This window comes from Sylvia atricapilla, chromosome 10 (assembly GCF_009819655.1).
Source record: "Sylvia atricapilla isolate bSylAtr1 chromosome 10, bSylAtr1.pri, whole genome shotgun sequence".
Classification (NCBI taxonomy): domain Eukaryota; kingdom Metazoa; phylum Chordata; class Aves; order Passeriformes; family Sylviidae; genus Sylvia; species Sylvia atricapilla.
In genome coordinates, this window is record NC_089149.1 from 23,722,274 (window position 1) to 23,745,445 (window position 23,172).

The 23,172-nt window shown below is 35.2% G+C and overlaps 1 protein-coding gene across 7 annotated transcripts in view; it reads right to left on the minus strand.

Annotated features, from left to right (window-relative positions):
- Positions 1-44: 44 nt before the first annotated feature.
- Positions 45-23,172, minus strand: part of XRN1 (5'-3' exoribonuclease 1) — a 34,941-nt gene continuing 11,813 nt past the window's right edge. For 5 of the 7 annotated variants that reach the window (XM_066326334.1, XM_066326339.1, XM_066326338.1 and 2 more), the window contains 31 exons: positions 22,910-22,999; positions 22,619-22,775; positions 22,167-22,286; positions 21,308-21,477; positions 20,384-20,504; positions 20,192-20,290; positions 18,988-19,091; positions 18,429-18,560; positions 17,024-17,186; positions 16,765-16,878; positions 16,185-16,283; positions 15,912-16,027; positions 14,935-15,081; positions 14,532-14,621; positions 13,460-13,595; positions 12,670-12,726; positions 11,853-11,985; positions 10,713-10,782; positions 9,452-9,677; positions 8,690-8,791; positions 7,914-8,009; positions 7,563-7,677; positions 6,969-7,033; positions 6,438-6,548; positions 5,942-6,067; positions 5,469-5,625; positions 5,047-5,222; positions 4,721-4,834; positions 4,518-4,641; positions 3,283-3,434; positions 45-3,077 (listed from right to left, as the gene is read on the minus strand). In XM_066326334.1, the coding sequence (XP_066182431.1) occupies positions 2,787-3,077; positions 3,283-3,434; positions 4,518-4,641; positions 4,721-4,834; positions 5,047-5,222; positions 5,469-5,625; positions 5,942-6,067; positions 6,438-6,548; positions 6,969-7,033; positions 7,563-7,677; positions 7,914-8,009; positions 8,690-8,791; positions 9,452-9,677; positions 10,713-10,782; positions 11,853-11,985; positions 12,670-12,726; positions 13,460-13,595; positions 14,532-14,621; positions 14,935-15,081; positions 15,912-16,027; positions 16,185-16,283; positions 16,765-16,878; positions 17,024-17,186; positions 18,429-18,560; positions 18,988-19,091; positions 20,192-20,290; positions 20,384-20,504; positions 21,308-21,477; positions 22,167-22,286; positions 22,619-22,775; positions 22,910-22,999 (3,973 nt within the window). In that variant the 3' untranslated portion in view covers positions 45-2,786. Of the gene's footprint in view, positions 3,078-3,282; positions 3,435-4,517; positions 4,642-4,720; positions 4,835-5,046; positions 5,223-5,468; positions 5,626-5,941; positions 6,068-6,437; positions 6,549-6,968; positions 7,034-7,562; positions 7,678-7,913; positions 8,010-8,627; positions 8,792-9,451; positions 9,678-10,712; positions 10,783-11,852; positions 11,986-12,669; positions 12,727-13,459; positions 13,596-14,531; positions 14,622-14,934; positions 15,082-15,911; positions 16,028-16,184; positions 16,284-16,764; positions 16,879-17,023; positions 17,187-18,428; positions 18,561-18,987; positions 19,092-20,191; positions 20,291-20,383; positions 20,505-21,307; positions 21,478-22,166; positions 22,287-22,618; positions 22,776-22,909; positions 23,000-23,172 lie in introns of all 7 variants that reach the window. The other 2 variants (XM_066326336.1, XM_066326337.1) reach the window with 2 other exon arrangements.

Sequence of the window (23,172 nt, forward strand, 5' to 3'; positions counted from 1 at the left end):
ACAAGTTCCCATGTAGCATTTGGAAATAAAACAGTGAAAATAGGTAATGTTTCTTGTTTCAATATTTAATCCAAGCAGACACAGACACAGTTTATAAAATTACTCTATTGCATTAGAGTTCTATATAGCATTTAAGTTTTATGAATGTTTTTCCTTCAGTGTAGCATATATTCATATTCCAAAATATCTTTGCACAGTCTTTGTGCAACTACATGCTAAAAATCTGCAAATGCACACTTAACACTAAACAGCACAAAAAATACATTCTGTATCCATTCATATGCAAATTTAAAACATTTCACTTGGCAGATAAACAATGAAAAGTTATTTTAAAAAAATCAGAAACTACAAAAACGCGCACATAAAAGTCTTCCCTTTTGGATTTTTAGTAAAATACTGCTCTGTATAAGATCTAATGAAAAACTCCAGTGCTTAGAAAATACTTTATATCTATGGGAAAAAGAAATGCTTGAATTTGTATCTGTGTGAGTTAAACATAATGACCTGGTTAAAATATAAAAATGAAACCAAAGGGGACAAAGATCAATGCAGATGTCACAGCTACCAAGACACGTAAAACTGTAATTAACTGGGCACCAGGCAGTCACTTTCATAGAACAGAAAAACTAAAAATCAGGGACTAATACAATATGCAGCAGCTACAGAATAAAGGTTTTAGTCACCTAAATATGCTACACATAGCAATCCCACTTGAAGAGGGAGCAGAAATCCTAGTCTGAAGTAGAATAATTAATAAAAATTGCTGTGTTCACTGGTACATATGAGTATAGCATCCTTCATAGCTTTGTTCCTCAAAAATCTGCATAAATTGGCTGTACAAACACATCAAATTTCTGTGATGCAAGAGTCTCATCTCTGTCATGGCAATTTTCAAACAGGTAATTTCTCTTATGATCAGATCATTCAGATAGTTTCAGTAGACTAATTAAAAATCACATAACCACTTCTAAAATATTGGCATGGCAGTATCATATCAGTGTTATGTTGCTAATAGGAATAAAAAACCAAAAAATACAACTTTCCTTTCACAGAATATGGCTTTGAACCTCTTGAGACTAGATGACTATAAAGACAACAACAAAATCAATGTCATTTTAGACTATATGTAGACTATTCCACAAGTTTTGTGATACTAAGTAAAATAAAATTTCTCAATCTTGTTTTTCCCTCTGCGATCCTTTTTATAGGGCTTGCTGCTATTCTACAAATACTGCTGAGCCAACAACTGTTTTGGAGAAATGAAAATTTAAAAGTTAAATTAAAAAATTTAAAAAACTCTATAACACAGTAATAATGTGAAACTTCATACTGCACCAAGAAATGGAAGCAAAAAAAAAAAAGGAAAAAAAAAAAAAGTCTATGGACTTGCAGATCCAGAATGAAACCTGTTCAGAAGCAACAAAATTACAAAATTAATCACTTAAGTTTGCTTTATTTCTGGTTCCTGGGCCTTAGAGGAAAAATACTTCTTTTTTAGAACAGATGAAAAATGAAATTTAATGAATGCCAGTAAGCAGCACCAACAGAGGTTTGGAAATTTTTCTTAGGCTGAAGATTTCAGATTTATATCCAGAAAAATTGTGCATGTGGGTTAAAAACAGTACAAGGACCTTTGAACCTTCTTTTTTTCCTATATGAACAAAGAATCCCATAGTTCTGTCCAAAAATTCAAGTCAGCTTTTTCTTGGAATATTCTTGTGGAACCAATAGCAACACTTCCTGATAATTTAATTTCATAACACAGAAATCCTCTCACAAAAGTAAAAAAAAATATTAAAAGTCACTAGTAACAAGAAATAACCTACTATAGAGAAAGTTTCAGGGCACAGACTATTAGAGGAAGAAATGGACTCTAAGTAAACATAACTTTGACAGCCATCCAGCAAAGTGGGGTGTCTTTAAACTCTGGCCATTTTTATAATTTAGAAAAAAATCAGGATATCACAAGCATTTAGGAGGCTACGCACACCTGTAGTAGACAACTTTGTTATTTTATCATTAGAAAACAATTAAATTGGTAGATTAAAAAAGCTAAATGCACTTTACCAAAGGGGTCTCTACTTTGCAAATATCATTTTTTTATTCAATACATCCCATAAATTAATTTCCTGGAACAGACTGTGCAAGAGCAACCACTTTTTGCCACTCCAGTATGAGACACACAATAACACCCATGTTCTGAAAGCTGTAAAGCTGTTTCCCTCTAGCACATAACGCAGCAGTTTGTACTTAAGAGTGGATCTGGAAATTTCTTTGTAGTCAGCTTTTAGCTACACTGATTCAACTCAGACAGACCTGGAGTGCCAATATAAAAGCTGCATTTAAGTAATTTTTACTTTCTGTCTTATTACACTATTTAAAATCAAGCTAGAGTACAATATGTCACTGTTAGATGCCCAACTTATTACTGTTCCACATCCCTTCCGAAAAGCACATCCAACCTGAGTTAAGGTTGCCACTGTTATTGCTGCTTACCCGATATTGTCTGTAAGCCACTGTGTAGATACCTAGGCACAAGGAATGGCATGGCAACCCTAACTTAGTATTTCCTGGCTTTTGCTAATTTAAGTGAAAATAAAATAAAGTTTTAACATAATTTTTATGATTTTAATGACAACCTGAAAAATCATAGCAAATAAAATGTATTTCCTTCTGTATTATACTTAAAGTGGCTGGTCTTTTTAATAGAGATTTCTGATTTTTTTAAATGATAGAACATAGCAGTGGGGAAAGAGTTAAAGGTAAAATACACCTAGCTACCAGATTTATTCTGAAGATTTTGGTGCGCCAAAATTGACAGCCAGTTTTCTTGGCTTTCGCTTGCTGGAAGTGTTTGGTGTTGATTTGTTATGAGGAACACTTGGAGTAGCCACATTGTCTTGAAATGAAACAGTGGATTGAGCAGCTTGAGGAGATTTTAAAGGAGCTGAAGAACTATCTTGCTGAATGTGGTCAGAAGACACTGGCTGTTCATTCTTTAGTGGTGCAGCTTGAGGGGAACTCTGAAACTCCTTGAGTTCAATTTTTTTCTTGCTAGCAGCCCTTTTTTTAGTTACCTTTAAATTAAATAAATATTATTTAACAGAATGCATTCTCAAAAAACTGCAAATATTCCACTTTCAGAAAACATGCACACATATTTTAACAATAATTTTCTAATACTAAATAGTACTTCTTCACAATGAGGGTGTTGCTGTATTCATCTTGAAGTCGCATTTTTTTTACAAAAATACCATATTAAGACAAACCTGCTGCTCTTACCTGCAGAGGTATAAACTGGTTGTGAGAACCAACTGGTATCGTTCCTGCAAGAGACACATTTCCTGGATAGGAGCCAGGATAATAATGCTTAGGCACTGGAGTTCCCCAGGACACTGGACCAAACATGTGAGACGACGGAGGCATCATATTAGCTGTGAAAATAAGAAACTTTTAGCTCTCTTTCCTCAAAAAAAAAACAAAAAACAAAAAACAAAAAACAAACAAAAAAAAAACACCCACCAAAAAACCACAAAAAAACCACAAAACAAAACAAAACAAAAATCAACCAAGAGATACAAATTCCCCAAGAGCCCAGGACAACCCCAACTACATCTGTCTGCATATTGTTTATCTTTCCAGCAAAGCTTCACATGCTTCATATTTACTTCAAAACAGCTAAGTATTTATTATCAAAAGTCCCCAAACAAACAGAACTACATCTAGATGACAGCACAATTAAGAGCACTAAAGTCATGGTATCAGCATTCCAGAGTGCACATAACGTGGCATCTCCATATCCTCAGCTGAGCCAACTGTATGAGCAGAAAGCTGCAAGCTCAGGCCATCATTTTGGAACACAGCAACAGCAGAGAAGCTCTATGGAAGAGAGATTTAGCAGCTGCTGTATGAGTTTCTAGGATGCTACAACGGTGCTGACTCATTAATTCCTAGCTGTGAATGGGAACAGCAGTAGAATACAAAACGACTGGGAGTCAAAAACAGCACCAGAACTTTTAGCAGTTTTGGGGGGCTTACTTACCATGCTCATATTTGGCAGATTGTAAGAGGATTGTGACATAGCACTTCAGTGAAAGTTGGGCATAGACAAATAAAAACAGTATTGCATGGAGAAACATTAACTATATGGGGGGAAAAATCCATGTAAAATATCAAGGAAGCTATTTCTTACAAATTTTGGACTGCGGACTGTCTGCTTTCATATAGTTAGTGTTCTTTTAAAGAAAAAATAAACAGAAAAAGCACCTAAGACTGAATGGATAAAAACATTCTTGAGGTGAAGAAACAATTAATAGAGATGATTCTTCATGCTGAATTAAACTGCACATTGATGTGAAGATGGTCATGAACTGTTTTCAAAACTGTTCAGACATACAAGTACACACATGAAGACCAAAACTGGAGCTTTCTGGAAAGCAGTCCTTTTCATATAAAAAACCACCACAATTAAAGGGTATTGTGGTATTATCTGAAATGTTTACTAGTTAAACACCTACCAGGGGGCTGTGCAAATACTGGAGGAATTGATGCAGGTGGTACAGGAACTCCTAGTGGTTGGTAATTTGGGAACACTGGGGGAGGCAGAGGTGGAGGCGAAGCAAAGTTTACTCCTACAGAACCCTATGAAGAAGGAATCAGACGTTTACCAACAGCTGCAGTGCACAGAGACAAAGATTTGAAGAGATTTTTAAATCCTCACCAAGCGCTGTAAAGCAAAAAGCGCGGCTTTCTCCTTTGCTTCAGCTTCGGAATGACACTGCGGCCCGTGAACCAATAAACCATTTGACAGCTTCACGTGGCAAACTGTCATGGTCTAGAAAAACAGAGAGAAAAGAGTTTTGAGGGAATTCGTTCTGCTAACAAACTGTGAGACACAAACAGAGATTTGTTGTTTGTTTTTAAAATAGGCAACAAAGGGAGCTAAGGTTTACTTCCAGATAGATTTCAGTGGTCAGTCCAAATATTTAACACAGAACAGTTGACAGAAAGTTGAGAACTTGTACTTTTACAGAAAAAACATTTTACCTGTGGCGTTTTTAGGAAAGAGAAATCTGGTTGTGACATTCCAAGAAGAGAACAAACACGAGAAAGCTCAGAAACAGTAGACAGTGCAGGCTGTGGACAACTGAAAGGATGACCTCCAGATTCTGTTGCTGGTGTGTTCTGGGGGCCTCCAGGGCTATGCTTGTTCATATAAGCAGCTGACAACAGGAAAAAAAAAAAAAAAACGTAGCACAATTATTTCCTTCACTACAAGGATGGCAACTTGGTTATTAGGGGAAACAAAAAAAAAAAGCTTATTTGATTTTTTCCTAGTATTTTCATATTGTTTAACAAAAAACCAAGAGACTACAAAGATGGAGATTTTATTACTATATTTTGAGACTGTGTTCTAAAATGTCACTCCAAGGTGAAGCTCTGAATTATGAGCTGATAGTTAAACTTACCCATTTTTTTTGTTGGTCTGTATTGCACAGCAGCTCCATGGCAATCCTGTCTACCAGAGGGAGCAGGAACATCATTAACTTGTGATTTCACTTCATTCCTTGTTTGCGGATCTGAGCCATCTATCTTCAAAATCTCTTTGAGCATCTGTGTTCCTTTCTTTAAAAATAAAATAAACCACTCAGGAACATGCTGGCATTCAGATAACATGACCTTCCTAACACTGATTATCATAATTGGTAACAGAATCGTGTATTTTATTTTCCAATCAGTTTTATTTTATCAAAGCAAAGATAACAGCATCTTAGCATAAATAAAGGTGTTTGCTAATTTTCTTTGACAATAGCTAATTAAAAAATCATTAAGACACTTTAAAAAGCAGTCTGAGGTTTCATGGAGATTCTTTAAATAGAAGCATTGCTGCTAAGGTAGCAGATGCTAAACTGCAATGTAATGATTCCTGCAGCATACAGACCATAGCAAACGACTGCGGTGACAGATGTTCCTCGTTTGCAGCTCTTGCTTCCTTGGAATAAGTTTGCACTTCATTTTCTTTGGAAATTTTCAAAGAAGCTAGAAGGCTTTCCAGTTCATTGTCCTTCTAAAATTAAAGAAGAAAAAAGGTACATGAACTAAGTGTATTCACAAGCGGATGCAGGAGGAAGGGTATATGAATTTGAGGTTCATTTTATTCTCATTCAGATTTTTCCTTTCTTAGCTTACACAGGTCACAGTCATGTCTGTTCAGAGTGTGAACAAATATCTGGACACTGCACCAAGTTCTGCATATTAAAATATGCAAGTATTGGCCAAGAGAGGATTAATTTAAAGAAGAATCAAAGTTACACAGGTTTGTTGTATTTTTTTTGAACATGAATTTGCAAACAAATAACCAGGAACAACTGGAACAAAATGGACTGGAAACTGAAGTTACTCAGAGAGCACAAGACAATCGATTCCTTAGATTCTACCTTTCCACCTGTGCAGGGACCATCAACTGCAGCCTTCTGAATTAAAGGCATGTTGGGACTTCCATTCCTCTTCAAAAGTTTGACATTGTACTTATTCACACCTGTGAAATTCTGAAATAAATTGCAGCAAGTATTATTAAACACTATTACTATCTCTGTATTATCTATCTCTAATTACACTCTATTACACAATCATATTAGAATGGCATCTGCATAGAGTTTTCACAAGCTAATATTCTTAGAGGATTTCAGCTTATTGAACACCTAGCATTTGTGTTTTCCCACTAGAGCATAGATTTTAGAGTCTAAGAGGAACAGCAAAGCTGTTTGGTACCATCATACATTTAATGCACTTTGTCTCATATTCTATGTATAAACCCCTAATATAAAAAAAGGAACAATCTCCAAAATAAATTTTGACTGAAAGAATCTGACTAAAATAATCAACTAAGATGCCAGTAAAAGACTAATCTTTAAATCACATCAGAGTAAAATGAAAGGAATAGATGTACTCAGGACAAACAAAATTACCTGTTGGTTTGACATTTTATTATGTGGTTGACTTTCACCTCTTGTAACTTTGGAATCTTCTTTAACTACAAAAGAATGCATTCTTTTGAAATGCTCTTAAAAACTGTAACAGTCAAGACTCAAAACAATTAGTAACTCCATACAAATACAGAGAGTTGTATTAATTTGAATGGTTTTATCAAATATTTAATTCTTACTTCATAGGTAATTTGGTCTATGCTTTTTTTCTAGGATAAAATGAAATTAAGTATATTCAATAATATATCTAATCTTCTATTCTACAAATGTGATGATCATAAGCAGATTTTCAAAGACACGTGTTTTTTTGTTTGTTTTTTTGATTAGATGGGTGGCAAGTTAACAGAACACAGAACAACTTGCCTAAAAGGTTCAGGATCAAGTGTGGAGCAATCGAATATGCACTTCAAGAACATTATTTGACAATAACAAGTGCAATGTAGTGTTTAGAAAACGACAATAAATTATTTCCTGTCAATAACTACAAAAAAAGGCAAAAAGCTCATCAGATGTTTCAATGAAGGTCAGATAAAGCAAGCAGTTCCCCTGAATGAAGTTTCCAATGATAGTACTTACATTTTTTATAAGGCTCCTGTTTTCTTTGCTGACATTTAAAGCTGCCGTCATTGAAGCCTGGCTTGTAAAACTGATGGCCAGTTCCCAGCTTGATTTCCTGAGGTAGAACTGCACCCTAGGGTTTCAAACATCAAAGCTTAACCAGAAAACTGGGTATCTATTATTTACACAGTAGTGCCCTAGTGCCCTACGATTACCCTTTTCCAGAGCTAGGCATCATCCACATTAACATCACTTTCATCCAGAGGATTTATTTGAAATGTGAACTTTCCTGATACAATGAACTGATGTATGATATTAAGTATCTTCAGATTTTGAATGCAGAGATCTGTTTAAAGTTTCTATACAAACCTTCTCATGCATGTTTTGTTGAACATGATGAGACTTCCCAGAACTCTGCAATGACTGCCATATGCTGCAGAATTCATCATCTTGCTTACTCTGTGCCTGACAAAATAAAAAAAACAAAGACCCTTAAACTCAGCAGTGATAAATTCAACCTTTGAACAGCTAAACATATACCAAGACATTCTGGAAATCGTAAGGTTCAAGTTTAACAGTCCTCAGATGAAAGATATTTTCATACTGACACAAATACAAGTTGCAGGTAATTAATAATGAAACAAGCTGTTGTAGTGGATTGCAGTTAGAAGTTTTTGCAACTACAAGATTGCAGCTGCAATCTGCAACTGCAACTACAAGATTGCAGCTACCAAACTGAAATGAACTTAGTCTGATGATTAAGTATAATGAAATTCAGATAACATTTCAGAATGGTTTCAAAAGCATGCTTTCATATTGGGAGTATTCTTAGATTTTATTATTCATGAGTTATTTTGTAAGGCCTTGCCAACAAGGCTCAATTACTTCATTACATTACAGGTATGTTACCGCAGAACTGCACTGCAGCTATGCAAAATAACACTTCAATATCTAAGCAAGGATAACAAAGGATGTTATATTCATCCAAGAACTGAGAGCAGAGCAGTTCTGCTTCAATCTGAACTAAAACATCTGATGTACTAAAACAAAACAATTTATTAATCATGGGAAAATGACACCCACCCTGAACAGAGGGCCAAAACAGAGACACTTGGGTCCGATACTAAATGAAGCCGAACACTCACTTTATTTTTCTGATTGCCACTCAGAAATGATCCTTTCTGGGGTGAGTTAGAGTTGCCCTGATTTTCAGCCCTGAGATTGTAATGCTGTCTTCCATTCAGTTGCTAAATCATTGAGAGAGAGAAAAAAACCCACAACTGTTTCATTGTCTTACATTTTTTTTGCAAAGTACTTTTTCTTGTACAGACTTGGAAAACATGAGACAACTGTTTTCAAACACATTTAGAGCAATATAAAGTTACTAATTAAGGTAGGTTTATTTAAAGAACTCTCTCGTTAAAAAAAGAAAGTGTCATTAAACCACCAAGAAACTCAATTCACTTGTAATTTTTCCTCCTTTATTGTAGTTTCAAAATAAATTACAACCAAGAATCAAAGCTGATAGGAAAATCATGACTTCCATTTCTAAGCATGGACAAACAGCCTATAAGGATGCTGAATTTACAGTTTTAAGGAGATAATTGCATCTCTGGCCAAACACACTATTTGTTGATACTAAATATGGTGTCACTGCTCCAAACTAAGTATCTCTCAGTATCTCTGAGGAAAGCAACTGGAGTTACTCAGAGCAAAACCACTGTCAATAAGGGAATTTTAGTCCTATTCATTATCAGAGTAATTCATTTCTCCAGCATAAGAATTATTCTACTTCTAATATATTGACATAAAAACTCTAAATTTTGTTTGGACCAATGAAGATAACCACATCAGTATTTCAGATTCTACAGAAAAACATTTTTGTACAAATGTGAGAAAAGTCTTACTTGAGTAGGAACAAAAAGAGAGCGAGGAGAATGGTTGAGGCCTCCCAGATGCATTTTTTGTGAGCATACAGATGAGAGATCAGATGCATATGAGTTGTAGTTATTCACTGCTGGCTGAGGTTTAACTATGGCCATCAGCTTTTGGTTTCCCATTTCTGACCGACTCCCATGAGACAGGTTAATTAAGGCACTTGAGGGCAGGCGATAACCTCTGGCAGGTGAGCACCTTGAGAAAAGTGAATTCCAGAGTTGTTTCATGCAGTTTACTTGTTGCCAGAAGACAATGACTCAAGTTTGAACAACAGAGGCTGAAAACTATGCAATACTGAAATCTAGTAGCATCGCAGACAACCTGAAACCCATGGCTCCCCTTTGCCCTCTGGCTGTCAAACAGTAATTAGCACTACTCTTCAGTTTATATTGTACCTTTCAGTGCCGAGCTTAAAGAAATTTTTAAGATGAGTGAATTGTTATAGCACAGCTCTGTAGTAAATATTTCTGTAAAAGAACCAGAAAACAATATTCTTTAATTTTTCAGAAATGAAAACTGAAGCTTCAGGTTCAGTAGCAGAATTAAAAATTGAAGTTAAGCAGCATTTCTGAACACTAAGTCTTATCTGTGTTACAGAACATGCAAGGGCTATGACTGCTGAATGCAGGTAGTAGGGAAGACTCTCTTCTAATTTCCATCATTAAATCCTTAGTTTAGGTAAGAACAGTAAAATGAAGCCTGCTGGGTACAGCTGAGCACTTAGAAGTAAGTGTTTACTTCAACAGAGAGGAGCTATCACACTTCTAATAACAAAAGTACCTCCACCTCCTGAAGAACACTTCAGCTTTTAATGGTTGGAATTTAGTGTCCAAGTATCAACTATTGTGTTCAGAGTCTCTCTGAACGGATAATTTCTGGCTGGTTTTTAGTCTACATGTTGAATACTGATAAGAACCTATTTTCTACATATTTGTTTCTAAGGACACCTGGATCTAGTGCTTTATTCTGCTGGTTCATATTTGCTTTCTGCAAGTCAGAAGTTTATACACCAAAAAAGCCTAAAGAGCATTTCCACAATGTAACATGCTTCAAAGAAATTATCACTACTCAAAGAAAATCAAGAAACACAAAAGAAATAAAAAGTGACTAACACTGCCAAGAAACAAAGTTTTAAGAAGAGGCATTAAAAATACTCAACCAAACCAAAGCCAACAATTTCATGCCATCTATACCAATAGCATGAAATAACTCTGAACTCCCCACACAAACCTTATAGTGAGGCCTCCAAGGAATTCTTCATCAAACAAAACTTCAAAGAGCACATCTGTTTCTCTAGCAGCTATAGAAAACAAAGCAAAACATCATCCTATACAGTTACTTCCATCTATATTATATAAGTATCTATCTATACTAGTTATACATTAAATAATGACAAGACAAAAAATCAACAACAGATCCCCAAATAATTTCTGAGTTATTTCATTAACAGGAATTTGGAAATGCTTCTCAAAGTCTCACACATGTCTGCCCTTCAGTAATGTTTCATGCATTACACCTTACCAATGTGCATTAATAGAACTGCAGATTACAGCAGTATGCCACAGCTGTCAGAAACTGGCAGGAAAGATATGCAAGTCACTTCTACATTCAGGCAGCCAGAAACTGACAGCTACTTGCATAATGATAGACTACAACAGCTTTAAAATTATGTTAGTATCTAAGAATGATGGAGAAAAGAATACTTTTTTAAAAACTGCACCCAAGTCCAGTCTATTTGAAATTCTGTTAGATGCAAACTGAATGAGAAAGCAACTACTGAAATGGCAGGTAAGAAGCCATTTGTAATACTTGATCTCCAACTGCTACACTGTGGGGCTCAATAAATCCTTCTTGATATAGATTTATGGTTAATCTTAAGGTATAAATCCACACGAAGAAATGGAAATGGAATATCACAGAATAAAAATACAAATACAAAGTAAAACTATTTAAGACAAATCACACTTGATCAAGCTTTATGTTCAATGTAAGTATTAAGGCTAATACTTGGTTTTATAACTACTTCACTTATCTTTGCCCATATTTTCTCATAACTTCACTTTGTTCCTGTTCTGATCTGCCTTCTTCATATTAAGAAGAAATGAAGAGTAATTTCTAATTCATATAGGAAGGAACATAGAGTAAGTAATTTCTTTTTCAAATAACAGCTGTGTAACACATGAAATTAAAATAGAAGACTTCGAGGTTTGATTCAAAACAGTAAATATGTCATTATCAGCTTCAAGTTGCATACGCTTCACAGTGAGAAATACGTGCATACACAACCATTATACAAAACACTATCCTGAATCCTGCTTTCACATTACTAGCTGAGCTGTTATATAGCTATAATAATGAAGAAAATATTACCTCCTTTAATTCCAATAATGGTGCCTCGTAGACCAACAGGAACAGAAAAGTTCTCTCTGACATTGACAACACGGTCAAAGAGCCTGTACTCTGCATCTCGATCTGGAACAACCCCCTTCTGCTGCTCTAATGGCTGACAATAACCAAAAGACTGTGTTAATGTATGAAAAACAGTAACCATTACAATAAATTGCATTTATAACAGTATCTGAGACACACTATAAATTAAACTTTCTGGGGGAAAAAACATAGAAAGTTCCCCCCCCCCCAAATAAAAGCTTCCCTCTCCAGATTTAAAGCAAACTTTTTTTCTCCCCTTGCAAGTCTCACTCAGTGCTTCTGCCTGAAAATGTGCTGTACACTAGCTGATCAAGAGAATCAATTCAGACAGAACCAAAACATGTGTAACCTGCCTATATCAGTAAAATGGGCAAGATGAGAAGTTGGTATTATGTAAAGAACTGAATAAAAAGTGAGATGTGAGAAAAGAGACAGCAGAAAGCACATTTTATTTTGCCTTTTTTTACAGAGCCAATAAGAACTGTAGAAGCATAAAGGACAGAAGGTAGAAAAAATCTCAAAGTCAGTGCCTGACATGAGAGAGTTTGTAGTTAGAAGAAATTCTCTCCCTTTGTAGAGACTGTTTTCAAAACTCCTTGTAGTACTGTTTTCAGAATTATTTTTTAGAAGGCATAATAAAATTTTTCCTTTCATCAATACTGTCATAAAATTCAGTTCTCCTAAAGTTGGCAAGCTTAGGTAAAAAAATATGATCTGGACAACTTAACCCCTCCCCTGACACATTCACATCACTTACTCTGTACAGCAAATGAGGTTTCACAGTTACTCGCACCTTCTTGTTGCTCTTCCTCTGCTAAAGGAAAGGAACAGAAAGTCTTTACAAACCACTCTAGGAACAAGCATTGGAATAAGTAAAACAAAACTCCTGAAAAGATCATGTAGGATTCTTTAGTTTCTTTCAGATAATGGTATAGAGGTTTAATGAAGTCTTTAGAGTAAGTCTAGTTTTTCAAACATGTTGGATTTCATACCAAACCATTTGGTGTCTAATTCTAGATTTCACACCTATTTTCTATTATGCCCTTGCAAGTTATTTCAAAAATCAGCCTATTATTTCATTTGGATTTGTCCTTAGCTTTTACTTTAGTAATTTCTGTGGCCCCTTTTTTTCATTTGTGGCCTTCAGAAAATAACTTTTTAATTTTCTGCAAACTGAAGAGAAACTTCAAGGCAAGAACAGTTTGTAAAAGAGCTGTAAAAAGATGTAAAAAGAGCACTTGAGTATTTTTCAATATATACTGATACCTGTTCCTTTAGAAAACCACCAAAAGGCACAGCTCAGAGTATGTCCCACTGCTGATAAATCACCCCTAAAAGAGTGAATCTCTTACAAATATTAATAATGAGCCCTTCTGAATTTCTGGGATAATTCATATTACAAATCCAGATTTTACATTATATTCTGTATCCTTTTTCTTTGGAATGGCAAGTAATCTTCAATTGTCTTATTTAAATTCAAGAACTTCAAAAATAATGAGCATTGCTTTTTGGTTCACCCCTGCTCATAAAGACACCAAGCTGCATACCTTGCATTTCTCTATTTCTTCTTCAATTTTCTCAACAATGGCTGCATCCAAAATTTGCAAGTCACAAGATGAGCGAGACAAAGCAGACACAGGATGTGCTTTTAACCAGGCAACAATTTCTTGCACTTTCTCAGCTCTGAATAAAAAATGGCATGAATGAAAGCTTTTAGTTGCATAAACCAGTCATTTTACCACGTTCCCTATTTTAAGCAGTCAAATATTATCATACAGGCACACTGATTGTATATATTCATAAACTAATGGAATCTTTATGACTTAGGAAAAGTCAGAATTATACAGTACTGTTTCAAAACCATAACCTGAAGTTTTGTTTCAGGGAAAAAATTACTAAATTAATTTAAAGTATTGTGCAAATGAAGTTTGCATCCAACCAACAAACTGTGTCCAGATGTGATTACTGGTTCTGTGACCAGCTGTTTCTCACAATACAGGAAGAAAGAACTTCACTGGGGAAGATCCTCTGGTAAAACGGAGAAAAAAAATCTGAGATTCTTCTACAAGAAGAGTCCCACACTGTTGTATCACCAGTTAAGAGTCCTGCAGATTTACTGACTGAAGCCCATGGCTTTGGTTTATTAACTAAAGCAGTTTCAAGTTACTGTACTATGTCTGGAACCAAGGTTGCTATTTTTCTCCCATGTAAATGTATACCAAAAATGTGCAAAATACTTCCAACTCTGTGGGACTTACTTTTCAAATGCCAAGTGATTCCAGACAATTACCACAATTACTTTATTTTTGGTTATTTTTTAAAATTTATTTACAACTAGTCATAACTATGCTTAGTGAAGCTTATTTTAAAAGCAAGATTTATGAAATAGCCACTGAAATTGATATTTCTCATTTACTGGACTTGAAGTCTGGCAGAAACTTTCCACGACTGAAAAGTACAGCATTCAAATAATGTTCTCAGCCATCACTGAACAACCAGGCTGCTGGAGGAACAGCAAGGTTTCAGTTAAACAACAGCCACTGCACAATCATTACCAATTTCACAACTGTCAGTCTTTATTCTCCTCACTGTAGAAAAGAGATAAGGACCATGGCTTACCCGTTCTCATCCTCTCCAGGCCAAATGTCGTCTTCATAGCAGATATCTTCCTGGCTGTTCTTGGCTACATAATTAAATAGTTCAGGCACCCTAAAAAACCCCAAATATATGGAAGATAACTTTAGTTTCACATCAGCACAGACCACAAAAAAGACCCATCAAAATCAAGTCTGGCGAGCTTCAAAAGTTGTGAAGCCTAGATGGGTTATTTTTTACTTGATTTAGTATCACACTACTAATTTTTCAAAGGCAAGCTACTAACAAAATTACTCTATCCCAAAATAGAACACTGGAGTAAAAGAAACTAACTCATCATTCTTAGAAGATCTGTAACCAGAGGACAAATTCCAACAATTGATACAAAGGTGGGTAATTTGAATGAAGCTCATATCCAATAATTTACCTTTCTAAATACTCAGCAAGTAGTTGTTCTACTGCAGAAGAATACATCCATTCATTTCCAACTTTCTTAGTATAGCCAGGAACTTCTTCATTTTTCTTATTGAACTTCAGGTTTAGCCCCACATTTGCTTTGTGATCACCATGAGGACTGGAAATACGAAAGAGTTCATTAGCTTACAATAATATGTGTGTGTGTTTACATACATTAAAAAAACCACTCCTAAACATACATTCTTGATCTTAAACCACAGAAAAATTAAATTCATTGTATTGTTTACTTATTAACATTGTGTCAGTTGTAAATGTCAGAGGCCAAAACCTGTGCTATGGTAGCTGTCGACGTGTGTGCCTACACTTCACTGCCAAGGAGGGTAGGAAATATTTTACATTTCTTCCTTAATTGAGATGTAATCAACCACAATCAATCTGGCATTTAGCAAGGTGCAGAAGAATGTCCTTGAACAATCCATCAGGAAGAACTGTACACGTTAGATCACAAGAAGATGCTCAGGCATCGACCAGATCTTTAGAGAGGAATCACAACTGTGGCACTCACAGGATTACATGGATTGCCTCTCTTATGGATTTTAAGCAGTCTTAACTAGTTCTGAAAAGAAGCTACAGGTACAGTTAATCTCCCTTTATAGTAGGAGTAACAAGCACAATGAAATTAGATTCTGATTCCACTTTTTTATTCTCAGTATGGCAAGCAGCTGACCAGGAAAGTCAAGTTTTATATCTGTCTACAATATGAAAGCAAACAGAACTGTCCAGTAAACAAAAATTTAAAACATGCTTCTGACAGAAAAAAAGTACTGCATATCAACTTTGTTTACAGCAGATATACTCCAAAGAAAGCTGCAAATCACAAAAGAGAGTACACTTGATAAAAACAGCACTTGAACACAGCAAAAATTCTGTAGAGTTATAGCAGAATTTAGAAGCTTCTCTAAGTCAAAATTCACAAAGAGAACTTACTTTTTCTTTGATCCTCTTCCAATAAAGATACTCCCTGTAAATCTGGAGACAAGATATCCACTTACTCCAAGACGGCTGGCCAAAATATATGCAGGATTGTATTTCACAGAATATTTCTTTAAAACAAACAAACAAAACATATTGGCAATGCCCAAAGGATAAGGATCTTTATACAAAGGGCAAATGAATGAAATATCCCATAAAGATATTTACCATGGCAAAATCTATTTGATACATTGTTAAAGCTTTTACTAAAAAAGCAGAAGCACTCACATGCTGGTTCTGTATTAAAGTTTCAAGCTGGGGTTCACATGGAATATTAAAAACTACCCGGATTCTACCTTCTGGGATCACATCATGGGAATCCTGAACCTTGGAGAGAAACACAATAGGTTAAAAATATTAGAAGTGCTACTTAAAACCAGCAGTCTTTGGATGACAGACCTCATGTTCTACTTCATCAACAATTTTGCTGCAGTAGGCACAGAGATGCTTTGGGATTCATCACCTTGCCTTGATCTGTACTTTGCTTCCTCATAGAATCAATCAATTCAGCATTAAATCAGAGGAACTGATGACTGAAAGTAACACTAATGGGAGCTTCATGTATCATCCCAAAAAAACTAATAAATATAATCCTGCATTCAAGATCTACTTTTTCCTCTTACACAAGCAACAAGGACATGGAATGCAGAAGATTGATCTCTTTCTCAGACTAAACCACCAGGGAATCCTAGATTAAAAATTTTAGTTAGCAAATGGCCACTACTGTCACACAACATCTTAGATTATTATAAGTTTGCAAAAAGAAAAAATCTACAGGGGGAAAAATGATGAAATTACTGGAACTAACTTCTCCCATGCAGCCATAGTAAGGAGATCCAAGCATGAAGGCTGTACTTCCAGGAGGAAACAAATCATCCAAAGTTTTGATGTTTGAAAAACGGGAGTCAAAGGCTTTGATATCCTACATGAAAAAGACAACAGTGATAATCTTAAATATCCCTCAGTTCCAGTAGAATAATTAAAAAGTTTATATAAATAGACACTTAGTTTAAAACATAGTCTAAGGCTGAAATAATTCCGTGGAGCTACTGAACTTGTATATTTACCTTGACAACTGTTTGGTAAACAAAAGGAAGAACTTGTTTAGACCACTGCTTCTCCAAATAAACTTCTCCATTCTGTTTTAGTTGATATCTATTACCAGTGAGTAACTGTGCATATACAACTACCGACGTATCATGGATGATTATTCCTTTCCTTCTCTGGTACCTGAACACAAAGCAGAACATTTAGCTTCATTACAATGAACAGAACTGAACCAAGAGGTTAGAATTAATTTACTGAAGTAAAATAAAATAAAATAAAATAAAAAAAAAAAACCTCTTTCAAAAAGGATTCTAGTAGTTTTCTTCTTATTTTACAAAAATACCCAGAATAAATGTTAACCAACAGCTTACCCACTGCTGCACAGCCATCACTACAGAGCTCAGAGTATTAATTTAAGCACATTTAATCTTTACAGTAGAAGGGTTAGGGGTAGTTAAATCAGTTAACTCAAATGACAGATAATGAAATGCCAAAATGGTGCCAAACTGATTTTTGCCTTTTTGCTTTTATATATTCTCTATATTCTTTATATATGCATTTGTAGCTCTGTAGCCTATCACAGGACTTGCAGCTTGCATTTTACCTACTCTCTTAGACAGAAAGACAAAATAAATTCCCCAGCAGCTCCAAGCTGGAGGTCCAAGGTTAGATTCTCTGGGAAGCCAAGGTTGAAACCAGCTCTCCAAGACACATTTGCATAAACAAAGTTTAGTTCCTTTCTAAGGGAGGTGGGGGGAAATTCAGAAAAGGTTGAACTGAGGGGAAATTACCTCATCACTTACGTCTCTAATTGGGGACTCTTGTCAGTTATGCTAAGTGGCTGGACACACAAAATTATTGTGCTTTATGTTATGGGTGCATCTCCAGGTGCTTTCCATCTAGTGTGCTGTGCACCTAAGGATTCTTAGAAAGGCAATTCCTTTTTATCACATAACTGTGTCTGGCTTGTGACTTAATGAAAAGGCATCAAAACTACTGTAACTCATTTATAGTCTACTGAGCACCCACACGTTACAAGAGCAAGAGCTGTATTCAGATTTAACAAAGCTAAGCTATTTGAGCTGCAAGTTGATTCTGTATTACTTCATTCTACATACCTTCTACAACTGAAGATTGCTAACACCAGAACAGTGAATTGAGAAAGAGAATAAATACTGAAACTCATCATTTGAGAGTTCTTTTGTAACAGCATCTAACTTTAGTTACCTCAGAACTGACTCCATATATTCCGAAATTTCAATAAAAGCTCTTTTATGTTGTTGTTTAAAATTTAAGCAGACTTGATTAACCTTTATCATCAAGTATGCAGCAGCTCTTCTGTGCTACTTAGGTCTGTAATACAGGCACAAAACACAGCCAAGACATAAAATGCAAAGCTACACTTTATTTTTTGAAGTTACTTACTGCTCTGAAATGCCTTGAACTTCTTTTACCCACATGCTTTGTTCCTTATCTCCAACATAAGCCACTTTAGTTGGGGGCACTGCATTTCCCATGTAAAGCTTCTGTGTGCCATGTGGTTCTTCCAAATAAAACCTTGAGAATATTATGACGGGTAGGAAATTTAACCAAATAAGACTAACACAGACATAACCAATTGCGAGCAAAACTCAAAATAGTTAGAAATGTTTTTAATAAAATATACCAGTACATGTGCTATTTATAAAGGAGGATTGTATAGAAATGTTCACTGTGTGGATTTCTGTGCATGCATTTTCCCCCTCAAAACTCAGAGGGAGCTCTCCCAAGCTTCTACATTTATAACACAACAGTGAAAGACCAGACAGAGGCAACCAAACCTCAGAAAAATGTTAAACATTCTTCACCAAGCAGCCTTTGTTACAGCTGGACTGATTTGTTGCTAGTTTTACAATAAAATCAAAATTTCTGTGCAGCCCAAGGAACTTAATTTGAAAAAAAACCCAATAAGATAACAAAGAACTATATATTAGGTAACTCTTACTTAGTTTCTCCATCTGACACTGCAACAACTCTGGCTTCTTCAAGATGGGGCCAGTTTACAAAAACTCGCTTTCCAAGTACCGAACTGGCAACATTTTCTACCATCTGAAAAAAACCCAGAAGTTTTATTACTAATTGTTTAACATATTAAAATATTTTTGTTACAGTGTTTTCTTGCTGTTTTTGCAATAAAAACTACAGTAGTTAAATAACAGATTTTCCTGCAAAATAAAAAACTTGTTTTATCTTACTAAAATGTATTTGATACAGATTACATAATCCCTGATTAAAAATGTGAGTCTTAAAATGTTGCATGTGTTACCTGGAAGACCCGTGATAACTTGTATGTCTCATGTAAGTTTGCTAAGCACTTATTTTGTTAAATCACTTAGAACTATTTGTGTCCCTGGGACACAATAAACAAAATGACAATTTGAGATTACCGAAGTATTTTGTACGATGTATTTTACTTATCTATGCCATTGAAAAAAGGAACAACATTTATGTCTCCAACTTGCTAGCATCTGTAATTTCAGTCTCACATTATGTTCTTTTTTTCCTAACAAGTCTCTGCTGTTTTTTAATATATTAGTTGGACTAATTTGATTTTTCTTGCCATGTATCTTGAATATGCACTCTCCCTATCTCTCTACTGTCAAATCATATCATATTATATTGTTTTCTTCCTCTTTCCCTTATTTTATTTATTTTTGACATTTTTTCTTTTCTGCACCTACCATTTGCTACTTCGATTCCTCCCTCCAATTCCCCTCTCAAACAGCCTCATTAGAGTGGAAGGTGTTAAGTCTGCTTCTATGATTAAAAGGAAACACTTTTTCTTTTGAAATGGTCATCCCTTCAGTTACACAAAAGACAAACAACACTGGTCTGGAGACTGTTCCCTTGCATTTATACCATTCATTAGCCACCAGCTCCTTACCCAAGAACATCTAAATGCTACCACAGAGAATGGCCAGAAACTCAACTAAGGAGACTGATATTTCATATTGTCAGGTCTGGAAAAATTTTAACCTTTTAGCAGATACCCAAAATTCTAGACTGCTTCCCACACAAATGTAGCATTTTAACACCTCAAATCAGACTTTAACAAATTCAGACTTCTTAACAAGTCTTTTGTCCAGCTGTGGGGCTTTTTCTTTTTTTTTTGTTAGGCTTTGGTCTTCTGTTAGGAGCTGAATGCTTACCTGGTCTTTAGAGTTGTCATCAACTATGATTTCTAACATCATGTTCTCTCCATGGCTGCTTTGCTGAAACACTTGTACACCACTTTTTTTAAGATAGAACTGGGTAAAAAACAAAACAGCACATAAAACTTGAGCTCCTGTATAGTTATCTATCAAATACAATTGAAATGTTGGAAGAGAAAAATCTTTTACCTTATGTTTAATGTGCTTTAAAGTAGGAAATCCACAAAAATATAATGCGCTCTTGTTGATTTTAGTTATCTTATTGTGGGTTATTTCTACATGCCAAGCATCCAAAGGTATTGTTTTATACCTAAAAAAGAAGTTGCACAAAATTTGCTTATGCAGATTGACCTTCACCTTTAGAAAAACTCATTACTCATTCACTCATTAATTAACAAACCCTTTGCTTTCCAGCAACTAATTTATGTCATGGGGAATATACAGGAAGAACTATAAAAACCCCCATGCTATTGCTGCAAAGAGACTATTGATTAGGAAAAAAAAAAAAACAACACTTTAGTATATATGCCAAACTCACTATTTTAAACAATTGTAATTACCAAATTCTAACTAGCAATGGTTCCATACAGTATCATGCATCTTCACAACTGTCCATTCTTTATCAACTGTAATCCAGCAACAGGCATTCCTCCTCTACTCTAAGTTTGACCACTCTTAAGCTTGTGTTTCCATTTCATCTTCAGTCTGTGTGAAATAAAGCTGGCTACTTTCAGCGAGAAGGTGAAAAACAAATTTGTGTTTAATTCTCTGCACTGGATCCAAATGTTTACATTTAAAAGAAACACTCTGGATTTCACATGCCAGTAAATGATCACTATTTAACAGGTATTTGTACAAGTCTTTCACTCTCTGTCATACAAATTTTAGTAATTCTCTAGATTGTTCTTGATGACTTAGCATTGGTCATCTGTTTTGCAAAGTAACATCCGAAGGGACAAATACTTTTACGGTGCCATCCAAAGCAGGCAACATCTAATTCAATACTTTTCAATTCTCAGTTTACACACTGGCATATGCAAGGCTTGGTTAAAATGTTGGGAGAAGTCCTCCTACTGCTTTTAGCCTGCTCCAAAATAGTTACACCAGCACTACCTTGTGTGACATCGTTCTATTGCAGGGAATTTCTCTGGCCACGGTGACAGGTACTGGAACTCAGCATCTTTGTCATACCAGTACATTAAGCAAGCACTGTGAGTGTTTCTTCGTTTCTCCTCTTCTTTTAGGCCCTTATTACAGGACTCCATGGCCTGCAGCAGTCGTTTCTAAATTTCAGAGGAATTAACACATGTGAAACTGGCAACAAAAATTAGCATGGAAAAAACTACACTGGGAAAGCAACCTGACAAATCCAGATACCCAATGTGCTCACTGTCCAGCTGCTGTCTCACTTTTCTCACGTCCCTGATAAAAATGTTCTCTGAACAATTACCATGGAATGGCTTTGGAAAATAATCACCTTTCTGCAAGCCTGTTTCCAAAGGGTAGCCTTCTCTAGCACATTATCCTATATGCAAAAGTAAAGTACTATTTTATTGCTCTTCATTAGTGCTTTCCTATTACTGCTTCATGTGAAGAGATTTCCTGTAAAAATACTTTTTTTTTAGGTGTTTATTTTATTTTACTTACAGATGTTCTCTATTTTTATATGTACATAGGAACAGAATATTCTTCTCAAAGAAACTGAACCAAAATATTTGAATAGCTGATTAAAACATGAACAACACCAAGTCCACAGCCCTTACTTAGGACTTTTGCCACCTGAAACTAACTTTGCTTTGTGGTAACTTAATCCAAATTTACTCCCCAAGTAGAAACATTTATATTTTTTGTGGTCTTGTCAAATGTTAATTTAACCTTCTACTTAATTGAATGTCTAACTGTTGATCAATTAAGAAACTTAACAGTCTTGTTAAACAGCTTTTATGAACAGCACATGCTGAAAAGAACTTACCTCATCAATGAACGGGATTAATACTACAGCTTCCCATTCCTGCTGTTTACCATTTAGGTCAGTTTTAAAATCAGGTGGGTAATATTCTATAATAGGAGAGTCTTGACTAGTCATCAAATGCTAGGAAAATACAATAGAGATGATATCAAAGGCAGTTTAGCACTAACCGTAAGAAGACACAAAGGAAGACTGCTATTAAAACCAATTCAGTGCTGTACAGGAAGGAAACACTTAACTGTACTAGCTGAAAATTGCTTAGCAAATGTAAAATTTTGTATTTATTACTAACTTTACAATGCACTACATACAGTAACAAATAGAATATTTAACCATACACCTGAAATGTAGAGATAGAATATAATTAACATGCAAAACCACCAAGAACAGAGTAAAATAAAATAAAGCAGACAACGAGTAAGCAGCAGATAATGAAATTTAATTCTATACCTTACCTGGTAACATTTAGGTAGCAGATCTTTGCTAGCTGCTGGAAGTACAGCAAGAAGCTGTTCAAATGGCATGAAAGGTTTTCCAAGATCAAATTTGATTTTGAGTTCACTGATGTTGTGAATATCTGACAGGTAAGGTGCATAATGATAAGGGTAATACCTGCAGGTTAAAAAACCTCCTAAGTTACTTGACTTCATTAGAGCACAACAGTGTTCACAGACCATTAAATGTTTCCAGCATACAAGGTGAAATATCACTCTTTCAGCACTTACTCATTTACTGTTTTTTCTTACCAGCTCCATGATTGAACACCATGGTAATAATAATGCAAAATCCATTGTATTGCCTGGACATAACATTCAGCTTGATCAGCCAAGAAGGCACTTAAAAGAAAAAGGAAAGATACTTATTAGTTTTCTCATTTTCACTGGTATGTAAGAAGTACTTAGCACCTTGTACATGGGGATGAAGATAGAAAATTCTGGGAATCTAATAATACCATGATTTTCTAGATTCATTTCCTCTCTGGTCCTCAATACCTACTACAGAAAACTTG